Raw genomic sequence first — 11,529 nt, 5'->3', positions numbered from 1 at the left:
ACAAAGGCCTGATCCTCATCAAAAGCTACTGAGGCCTTGATGCGATGACAAGTCATCGAAGGATCCTTCGTGCAGAAAACATAAAAATAAGTCAAGGACGTCGACGTCATCAACGCTTGCTGCGCCCTTAACACCAGCCAAGCCCTCGACATTGGCGTCACCAACGCCAGCTGCGCCATCGATGCCAGCTGCACCATTGACAGCAGCTGTACCATTGACGCCAAATGCGCCATCTAAACCTATGGCGCCATCGAAGTAAAAAAAGATTTAGACAACTCCTCAAGCGTCAAATCCACAGTTTATCAAACCCTTGATGCCTATATCTGAAAAAACATATGTTCGTTTACCAAGGAAAGAATATTTTAATTATCTCACCTCAATATATGAGGAGAATGTACCTTCAGACAATATTGCACCTTTTGGTCTTCAATTTGGTACACCAAATGTGCCTGAAAGCTTTATGGATGGCCACTCACAGTCTATGCCTGAATGATGACAAAACAGAGATCATCATCCTGGGCACTCCCTCGACCCTCAAAAAACTCAGCCCCGAATACTCAGCATTCAACATAGACAATAATATTATTACTGTCGCCAAGGAGGTTAAAACTCTGGGTTTCTATCTGCACTCCACTCTCTCTTTCAACAACCAGGTCAATGCCTTGGCCTCGGCCACGGCATATACATGCAAGTTGATTAGAGCAGGCAAGGCCTTCCTGTCACAGGACAGTTGCATCACCCTAGCCAGAGCCCTCATCTTATCCAGGCTGGACTACTGTAACGCTCTATACACAGGAGCCAATAAACAAACCATCAAAAAAATCCAACTCCTACAAAATAATGCGCTGAGAGCAGCCCTAGGAATCCCCAAGAGAGAACTTATCTCTAATACCAGAAGAGCCAACAACTGGCTCTCCACTCATGATAAAATAAAACTAAAAACTGCCTCCCTCACGCACAAATGCTTGAATGATGCAGCATTCCGTTACCTATCCGACAGATTCACTTTGAAGCCTACCACAAGAATCACCAGACTCGCCAAAACCAACTACCTCTTGGTCCCCAGATACAAACGTGCCAAAATAGGAGGCAGCAGCTTCCAGGTCAAGGCAGCACTCCTATAGAGCTCACTACCATCACCCCTAAGAATGGATCAAACCTATCACAAGTTCCGCCAGAGCATCACTAGTTGGATCAAAGAGGCCGACATCTAGGGATATACCTTGCTGACTCTGCTCGGCACCTCTCTCTACACTGCATGCACCAACCGCACCAACCACTTTGTAAAACTATGCATGCCTCAATGTACCTGCCTGTATATATCGTAACTTTATTGTGCCCACATGTAACCAAACGGCACCTGCACACAAATGTATTGTACATGTTGTAACCAAGCTTTGAATATCCTTATGCCTTGTGCCTGATTACCCTCAGGTCTGGAGCGCATTACAAATAATAAACTAAACTAAACTAAACTAAAATAGATACATCCTTGGGAAAGAGCTCGCCACAAGAGGTGAGGCCTGTAGACATTCTGCAGATGGTCACCAAGTTTCAGAGTGCCCAGCATCTCCCGGCCTTCAATTTTATGAGGTTGCGTTGGCCTTAGGGCATCCTACATTTTACTAGTGCCAGAGGCATGAGAATGAGATCCCTTCAATGGGCCCTCAGCACACAATGGTCCTAGTTCTCAGGAAACATGTCGGACCTAATTCATGTTCCGCAAGCAGGGTTGCACAGGATCTTCTGTGGTGGCCCTGTGCGGACAATATTCTGAAGGGAGAACCCTTTTGGCAACCATGACCAGAGGTAACAGTAGTGACAGACACCTCACTCACAGGATGTGGAGCCCATATCAACGATCTGACAGTCAGCAGTCGTTAGTCTCCATCGGAGTCCAAACTACATATCAATCTTTTGGAGCTGAGGGCAATCAGACTAACGCTGAAGGCCTTTCTGCCCTCTGTGCAGGGATAGAATGTCCTGATAATGACGGACAACACAGTGGCCATGTACTACCTCAACAATAGAGGAGGTGTAGGGTCACTATCACTGTGCAGAGAGGCAATGCAGCTCTGGTACTGGGCAATTCAAGAAGGAATCTCTCTATCAGCAGTTCACCTAGCCAGAGAAGAGAACACGGCGGTGGACGCAGAGTCTCCCAACAGTGGGAACTAGCTCAGGAAGTCCTTCAAGAGATCTTCACCCTTTCGGGAACCCCTCAAGTAGATCTGTTCATAACCAGTGTCAACCAGAAGTACGAACTGTATTGCTCCTGGGAATTTCCCCCAAGAGGAGCTCTAGGAGATGTGTTCATAGTGGACTGGGAATTACCACTCCTGTATGCGTTTCCTCCAGTCCCCGTCCTTCCTCCCGTGATCATTAGGTTGAGAAAGTTTGGGAAACGTATGATCCTAATTGTCTCGGATTGGACCAGGAGTGCATGGTATCCGGCCCTTCTGGACATGTCCATCTGCCCTCCAATATGGGTTGGAACTATTAAAGGCTATTTAGCAGCGCTCTCCATCTTTAAGCGCTCATCAGAAGATTGTTCATATTTCAAAATTCCACTGGTGACACAATTTGTAAAGGGGCTCACCAATGTGTTCCCCCCATCTCCCTTCCAGGTTCCAGTTTGGGACCTTTATCTGGTACTAACATTTCGAATGTGTGCACCCTTTGAACCTTTACATTCATGTCCATTAAGGTTGTTAACTTTTAAGATCATTCTCTTGGTAGCTTTAACTTCAGCCCATAGAGTGAGTGAATGGCATGCACTTTCATCCAAGCCACCCTTTACTATCTTCCATAAGGATAAGGTTGTTCTGAGGGTTAAGCCTTCATGCTTACCCAAATTAATTTCTGATTTTCACATAGGGCAGAAAATTGCTTTACCTTCTTGCTATCCTCCACCGCATCCGTGGAAAGAGGAGGAGAGATTACATAGGTTGGACCCGCGCAGAGCTCTGAAATTTTATATATCGAGGCTACCAAAACTCTGCATTGATGATCAGCTTTTCATTGGCTATAAAGGCCACAAACTGGGTTCGGCTTTTACTAAACAGACCTTATCCAGGTGGATCATTCTGGCACTGGCAGAATGTTATAGACTGGCAGGCAAGGATCCTCCTGAAGGATTAAGGGCCCATTCCACCAGGGGCATGGCTACCTCTACAGCCCTGCAAAGGGGTGTACCGATTACAAATATTCATGAGGCAGCAATGTGGTCTACTATTCACACCTTCAAAAAACATTACTGCCTTCAGCCTTCCCTTGGTCAGGATGGAAGCTTTCGGAAAGCTGTCCTGCTTTCGGTAAATGAAAACTATTAAAAAACTAAATTCTTACTCCCTCCACCAAATGTATTACTGCTTTGGGTGTCTATCAAAGATGAGGAATATGTGGGAGGACACAATCCATTCGAAGAACAAGTTACTTATCCCTAGTAACGTTCTTTCGACTGGAAGTTTCTCCCACGTATTCCTCATCGCCCTCCCAACCTACCCCACAGTAGAATTTCCCATGCTATTACAGCTTTCGCTCCTTTAAAGTCGAGCACGGTCAATCGCGTGGCTATGCACGTAGTCCTACTGTAAGAAAAACAGAACTGAATTCAACGGGTGTTGCGCATGCTATATATGCCTTGGATGGCATCATCCTCGAGGGAGGCCTTTGAGGGACTGCAAGTCGACTGAACCGATGCACAGTGTCCTGTGGGGAAAAAAAATTACAAAGCAGCTGAAGCTGGATATCGAATATCAAAGATGAGGAATACGTGGGAGGAACATCCAATTGAAAGAACGTTACCAGGGGTAAGTAACTTGTTCATTCAGAGGACATTGCCTGTGCATACATACATTCCTAGCATATCCTATTCATGTTTGTGTTATTTGTGCAGGTGTAGATTCCAAGCATATCGTCTGTGCTCAGTTCCATTCAGTGTGTCTTATGCACCGCTCTGTCTCTTTATTTATCTTCATGTCTATGCTTCCATCACTCTTTTAATATGACTATCTGTCGAATGAACTGCCTATCTGTCATTGTCTGCCCATCTTTCTATTCATGTAACTATTTGCCTCTATTCTTCAATAAATTCATGTACATGTGCATTTATAAAGTGCACCAATGCTCTGATGCATTAAGGGCCCGATTTATGGAATTCCGTGCATGGTTTAAAGTGACTTTGTCCTGTTGAAAGTTACTTTGCACTGCTGACACAAACCCTGATTCATGGAACTGTGCAAAGCAAGTGCAAAGTTAATTTTGTACTGCAAAAATGACTTTGCACTGTACAGTGTAGCAGGTGTATTTATAAAGCGCCTACGGCCGAGGCATCTAAGGGCATGTGTCTGCCTCTCTGTGTTCCGGTTTTGTATCCGTGCATCCATGTGTCTGTCTTATCTGTCTTTGTAGTGTGCTGAGATGGGTAACACATAGAATGGTTATGTATAGGTGTCTTTCATATGTTCCTTTGTGTTTGTTTTCATTCAGGACCAATTGGAGAGTTGTTTGTTTTCTCAGAATGTGCTGACACGTATGAGACAAATGACACGGAATAGTGAGTGTATCTTCGGGAATGGGTCACTTTACCACAGAAATGTTTCAGTGGTAAAGACTTCGGCGTCCTAATAAAAACAATACAAAGACCAATGTGCGGGGGGTGTCCCCTGTGCAATGGGAGGAAGGGGTGACAAGCGACCCTTCCCGAGCAGTAAAGGGGGAGGGGAGAACGGTAGTAGAAAGTGACCCATGAAATAAGGACCGCAAGAACAAGGGAGGACAAACTACCGATTTTACTAGGCCTTGTGTCATTCAGATCGCGCAAGTGTGGGGAAGAGGAAAGGGGAGAAGTGCCAGGGGGAGGGGAAGTGCAATTAACTCACAAGTGCAGCCAGCGGGTGGCTCATAAGTGCAGAGAGAAGGAACTGTAGGGTTGCAGATCCAGACCCTTAAGTATGTTCAGCTCCCTTTCTTATACTCATTGTGGGGAGGTTGATATGGTTCAGATGGATCACTCGGATGAGGACTGGTTTACTTTTGTATTTGCACCCACTGCGCAGGCCCATAATATAGATAAATACTTTATAATATTTCCAGTTTGGATGTCTCTGTTCACGATATTGGTGCAGCATGCACCACTTCCAGCCAAGGGCTTGAAAATCCAAGCGAAAAATGTTCAGATACGTGTCCATAATGGGTCTTTCATCTGGGTCTGGACCAAAACCCAACCCCCAAACAGCTGTTTTTTCAACATTCATTTTCCACTTCGAACCGATCATGAAACGTCACCAAATTTGGCATGCTTGAGATGTTGCTTGCCATATTTGGTGAACTTTCATAGATGACGTCAAATGTTACAGAGAAGAAGGGTTTTTCGTTTTCCTGTGTGGGGTATCACGTAGCCTTAACTGTACTGCAGCTTCAACAGCAGTACAATAAAGAATTAACCCCTTGAGTGGTAAGGATGGGTGAATATTTCCCCACAAGTGTTTTTGTTGGACCACTGTCATGCACAACCATGGATTTGTTATACCTTTTGTAGATCATCTTAACATTTTCAGTGTGCAATGTGAACATTTACCCCCATCTAAGAGCCTTGGTGAACACCAGTGTAAACACTTATACCTAATACAAGATAATGCAGCACAGGAAAGTACAACAAGGTTTCTCCTTTGCTCCTGGAAAAGATCACCTGAGCTTGCGGAGTGCTTTTTGTAGAGCCGCTCTTACGTCTTTGTTACGTAGGCTGTAGATCAAAGGATTCAGAAACGGGGTAATGACGCAATAGAACACAGACATCAGTTTGTCCATGTGGAAGGAATAGCGTGATGTTGGCCGTAGGTACATGAAGATCACTGTCCCATAAAAGATGGACACAACAGTCAGGTGAGAAGCGCATGTGGAGAAGGCCTTCTGCCGCCCAGAGCTGGATGGGATCCTCACAATGGTTCTCCCGATGTTGACGTAGGATACAGTGGTAAGGAGGAGGGAGCTCAACACAACGCTATGTGAAAGAGTAAAGAAGGTAATCTCACTGAGGGCCTTGTCCGAGCATGCAAGGCTTATGAGTGGGGCAAAGTCGCAGAAGAAGTGGTTGATCTGATTGTCTGCACAGAAGTTCAGTCTGGTGATTGGTGCAGTGAGTGCCCACCCGGTTACAAACCCTCCGACCCATGAGCCTCCAGCCAGACGGATACAGACGGTTTGGCTCATGATAGCTGAGTACCTTAGAGGGTTACAGATGGCAACATAGCGATCCAATGCCATGACCGCCAAGAGAAAGAATTCTGTGGGTCCGAAGCAGAAGAAAAAGCACAACTGTGTAATGCAGCCTTGATGAGAAATAGACCTTCTCATTGTCAGGAATCCAGATAGGAAAGTGGGCATGGTGGTTGTGGTGTACCAGATTTCTAGAAAGGCAAAGTTACTCAGGAAAAAGTACATTGGGGTGTGGAGATTGCAATCCAGTTTAGTGATGACAATGATCAGGCTGTTGAAAAAGACCGTCAGGAGGTAGATGAGCAAGAACAGCGTGAAGCACACAGTCAGTAGCGCAGGGCTGCTGGAGAATCCTACGAGGATGAATTCCGTGACTGGGGTTCCATTGGCAACTTTCACGACTATCTAGGGAGGAACAAAAATTAGAAAAAGACTTGTAATCTTTGTAATCTTCAATAAAATCATAAACACTGAATATCTCTTCCTTATCTTCAAATACATTTTAAAAAGAGAAACGGCTTTCCAGGATAGGGGCATTATTGCCAATCTGGAGTCCCTATTGGCATGAACCAATTAACAATCAGTTTACCCCCGAAAAAGAACACAGACAAAAGACAAAAATGTCTATACATTATCTTATAAAGGAAACTGACAAGCAAATAATCTAAACTAGGAAAGAAAGGTGCTGTTGCCTTTAGGCAGCAAAGCTGTCCCCGAGTCTAACAATGCAGTGGAGTGACAGCAGGAGTCTGTTTTGAGCAGGTGGTCTATCAATGTCCTGAAGATATCCTTGAAGTAGAACGGAGAATACACATGTCTGCCGATCTGTTGCTCATCATTGGATCTTCCCTAATCTTCATTAACACTAAATAAAATAGCACTGCCATCCCCGCAGATTGGGAGGTGGGGAAATTAGGAAAAAGAAGTAGGAACAGCTAGGTGAAGAAATCAAAAAGTGTCATCCACTTTCACCACCTTACCCAAATGATACACTAGCAGGTGTACCCATGCTTCGCACGGTAATTCCTACTTCAGTACTAGTTTGAAGTTTATTCAATAAACAAATATAGATGATGATGTTGCATAGTTGTTTGCGTTAACCGAATAACAACGCGTGTAGGTGACCACACGTCATTCCTTATGGTGAGTTTGATTTATTTCCCGGCAGGCCTTTCTGACTACTACCATGTTAAAGGATTGTATTGTATGGAGAGTTATGGGGAGTTTCATTTGTACCCGCCACCCCCCTTGGCCTACTGCTATCATTGGTATGATATTATCACTAAACCAATGCTTCTTTGCAGACAATATTGCTAGCCTTACCTGTAGAAGCTAGTGTGAACAAATTGTCTTTGTTTCTAACTCTGGACCAAGCCACATAAAGCTGACTATGAGAAAAGAATGAATCCCGCAAATTGATTTCAGCTACTTTGAGTTGGAGTGGAGATTGCGCAGCAATATCATTGGTGTTCCAATCTACAGTCGCGGCCCAGTGACGTCAACATAAGTGCTGTATGTGGAGGACAGAAGCATACAAGCTTGGAGGGCGGTACCCGTATGCGTAAGCTTCGTACTGTTGAGATGACATGGCATACATTCAGCAACTTCTGTGGGAAATTAAGTTCCTGTAATTTCCATGAGAGATATGCCACGACGTGACAGACAACGTCCTTGCCAACATCATTGAAGAGACATGCACCGTTTCCTGTCACCCGCATTACTACAAAAGCACAGTTTGCTACAAAAGCACGATTTGTGTCACCCGCATAACTTCAAAAGAGAGAGCCGCTAATGTCAACTAGAATGCTGATAGTGTGGAAAGTTTAGGAACAATGAACTGCTGAAGTTTACGTAGAACTACGGCAGAACTACGGAGTGAAGAGCCATATGTCAGGGGTAAGCATTGCAGACCGCTTTGAGAAAAACAATTTGAAAAATGTATATTTTATACTGTTTACATTGTCTACACCATAGAACCTACCCACATGTCAAATCTCAGGTTTGTGACATGTTGGGAAGTATGCTGAACATTTCGAACAGGCACACACACATACACAGATATGGCAGGTGTAAGCATTGCAGACCTTTAAAAAAAACTATTTGAAAAATGAATACTTTATACTTTTTACATTGTCTACACAATGGAACCTACCCACATGCCAAATATCAGGTTTGTAGCATGTTGGGAAGTACGCTGCACATTTCTAACAGACACACACACATATCGACACATTCCCTTTTTATATAGAGACAGATAAAAGGGACAGTATTGCCCTTTTGTGCATTAAAAAATATGCAGTAATGAACCACTAAGGTCCATTTTCCATTTCCGCCTTCATATTGAAGGTGTAGACTGATTTCTATGTCATGGTAAGGGGAACTCCTGGTGTCACCTTCACTCTCATGGTAAGACCTCTTCCCAGTGAGGTATTTGATAGCACAATTGCTTTTTCATACCACAATTGGATGCATCCCACTTTCCATCGTGTAATTAACTGTTTAGTAGAGAGAAAATGAATGCATATCAATATATGCAGTCTTCTGCTCTAAATTAAAGAGACTTGAATACTGGCAACAATGGCAATCAAAGTCCAGGCCAAGTATGAAAATGATGACAGTGGGAACACTGATGCATCTTGCTTGACACCTGTAGTTATTGTTCCAAAGTAAAGAGACTTGAATACTGGCAATGCTGGAAATCAAAGTCCAGTCCAAGTCTGATAAATGCTGATAGTGACCATTAGTTTGTGAGCTCACTAGTAGCATGTCCTTGCAGCCATCTAAATTAAATTCAAGGAACATGTAATACATTTTTGAGGCTCCAAGGGGGATGAACTCAAAATGTTACCCAACACAGGGCATCGGATCTATGGCCATAGGGCAGAAAGAGTGGAATACTATGAAAAGAGACTGCCTACATATGCAGGACGCTCCATCTACACCACTGGTGGGTTCTGAGAAGTACTAACGCCATCAGAAACACAGAAACTATATTTAGCCTTGGCTTTGGAATTAGTGACATCTTGGCAAATGTGACACATTTGCCAAGATGTCACTTTTTCAAAAAGCTACCTTGCTTGTTAGCTCTCCTTCCTAAGTTCGCAGTTGCTAAATATATATGCTAGGATATTAATTTATGGTATAAATATGCCCAATTAATGTCTAATAGTGTGCCCAGATGTAGGTTTCCGAATCGGTCTTGAAATGTCAACTGGAGAACAACGTCTCACACTGGAATTTTCAAGTTTATAAAAAATACTTTGCATACAGAGGTTACATACATATGCGGGACACTCCATCTACACCACCAGTGGATTCTGAGATGTCCTAACGTCATCAGAAACACAAAAACTATATTTAGCCTTGACATGCGAATTAGTGACATGTCTACATATGTGCCACGTATAATTCATTTGCCAGGAAGTTACTTTTTTGAAAAAGCTACCTTGGCTGTCAAATCATCTTCATAAATTAACAGATGCTGCATATATTTAAGCAATAAACACAGACGAGCAGGTAATCCCCTGAGGTCGAGTCACAGGCCCAACAAAGCCAACTCGTGGCGAGCAAGTATCACATATGATGGTCTCTGAAAAAATGCACCCACCAATATTTTTTCTACAGAAAATTGATTTCAAATAAATGGAGGTGTCCTAAAACATTTTTTTTCAAAAGTGTTTGGGGCTTGAGTCGAAGGTGATACATTGGGAACCATGCCAAAGAAATACAGTGGTACTGCACTGTACCGGCCAACGCCGAAAGGGCAGAGCTCCATGACGGGAGCGTATCAACCAATGCTCGTCTTTAAAGAAACATGTGCCAGGAATGACACAAAAGTCACCAGCCCTAACAAGAAGAGCGGGACATGTTGCGCGCACTAAACGTTCGGGCAGTGAGGGAAAATTAATGTTACCTAAAGTAATAAAGTACAGTGAACTAACTGTTCAACTAATAACACTGGTGCATATGGAACAATTCCTGTGACAAAGCAATGAAATACAGCTACACATGAAGGTAAAACACTGACAAATGGAAGTCGACTTAACTTCTGGCATCAGCAGCAAAGAAGAGGTTGTCATTATAGAAGAAAGGACTTATATGGTGGGGGGTCCCAGCCTATTGGTTGTTGCCAGGGCATGACCTTCCTCCATCTTGGATTGGGATCAGCCCCATAACGTGATGTTAATTATATGTAAACTTTTTTTTTAAACAAAACGTGTTTTACTGTCAAGTTTGTTTTCTTGTCTGCTGGTAGTAGTAGTAAAAACGTTTATTAATAAGATGAAGCATCCGGCCTTGATATAGAATGGCAAGAGAGTGAAGATAATGGCAATTTCTGGATCAGATCTTACAAGGATATTATCTGAAGAAATATGTGAGGAACTATCGGGAGAAGAAAAATGTGTAGTGAAAATAGCGTACCTCAATCGAGGAGGCAACGGTGGCAGGAACAGTCAACTTATTGGACACATCAGAAGAGCCCTTAAGTTCAAGGAGATGCAAATACGAGAAAAACAACAAAGGAGACTTAATATCAGGGTGGCCACATCAAGGTAAATTTAAAATCAAGCTGGATCCAATGGCAAAGGGGAAGTGATGACACTAACCTGAAATACCATGCAGCACATCTACACATCTGTATGTAGACGTGCGGTGCAGACTCAATCAAGCGGTACCGTACAAAAACCTTCCATTACTAAATATCACAGAACTGACTCTCTGACTGCAAGGGACCAGAGTAGTTTCCAAACTGGAAATAATCAGTGAATTCGATCAGGTGACGCTTCACCTCAGAGCCAAACACCTTTTCGCCTTTGTGATGTCTTTGGGAACATTTGAGTACACAGGATGGCCGCCCGTTAGCCTATGCCCAGATGCCTCTGTTTTCCAGGGGTGAATGATGGGGACTCTGCAAAGAGTACCCAAAGTAAAATACTTCCTAGACTGTAAACGATATCTCAATGTTTGGCCCTGACCTGAAAGAACGGAGCGCCAAAAGAGTTATTGGAGGGACCAGAAAGAATGTGTTTCACTTCAAGAGAGACAAACGTGCATTCAAACAGGACAGACTAGACTTTCTAGGATAGACAGTTTTCACCAAAAGACTAGAAACAAAAGTGAGTAGTGCAAGGGAAGTCTCATGCCCGAAGGGCAACAACACCCTCAAATAATGTATGGTCATGCCACATGTCTATGGGAGCTTGCCGCAAAACATGGAATCCATGAGGGAACTCCTGAGAAAAGAAGAGAAGAGTAGTCATGGGCCAAGAAGTGGAAGGAGGGGGTTGAAAGCATAAAAGGAGAAACAGC

The 11,529-nt window shown here is 43.6% G+C and overlaps 1 protein-coding gene across 1 annotated transcript; it reads right to left on the bottom strand.

The window, feature by feature from the left end:
* Positions 1-5,688: 5,688 nt before the first annotated feature.
* LOC138520505 (olfactory receptor 5P80-like) lies at positions 5,689-7,937 on the bottom strand. The gene is made up of 2 exons (XM_069632860.1): positions 7,815-7,937; positions 5,689-6,624 (listed from the first exon to the last, which is right to left on the bottom strand). The coding sequence occupies exons 1-2, from the start codon at positions 7,935-7,937 to the stop codon at positions 5,689-5,691; spliced, it is 1,059 nt and encodes a 352-aa protein (XP_069488961.1).
* Positions 7,938-11,529: the final 3,592 nt, after the last annotated feature.

This window comes from Ambystoma mexicanum, chromosome 13 (assembly GCF_040938575.1).
Source record: "Ambystoma mexicanum isolate Mex_15411 chromosome 13, UKY_AmexF1_1, whole genome shotgun sequence".
NCBI classification, from domain to species: domain Eukaryota; kingdom Metazoa; phylum Chordata; class Amphibia; order Caudata; family Ambystomatidae; genus Ambystoma; species Ambystoma mexicanum.
The sequence above is the reverse complement of the archived record's forward strand: the minus strand, read 5'-3'. Positions and strand labels throughout refer to the sequence as shown.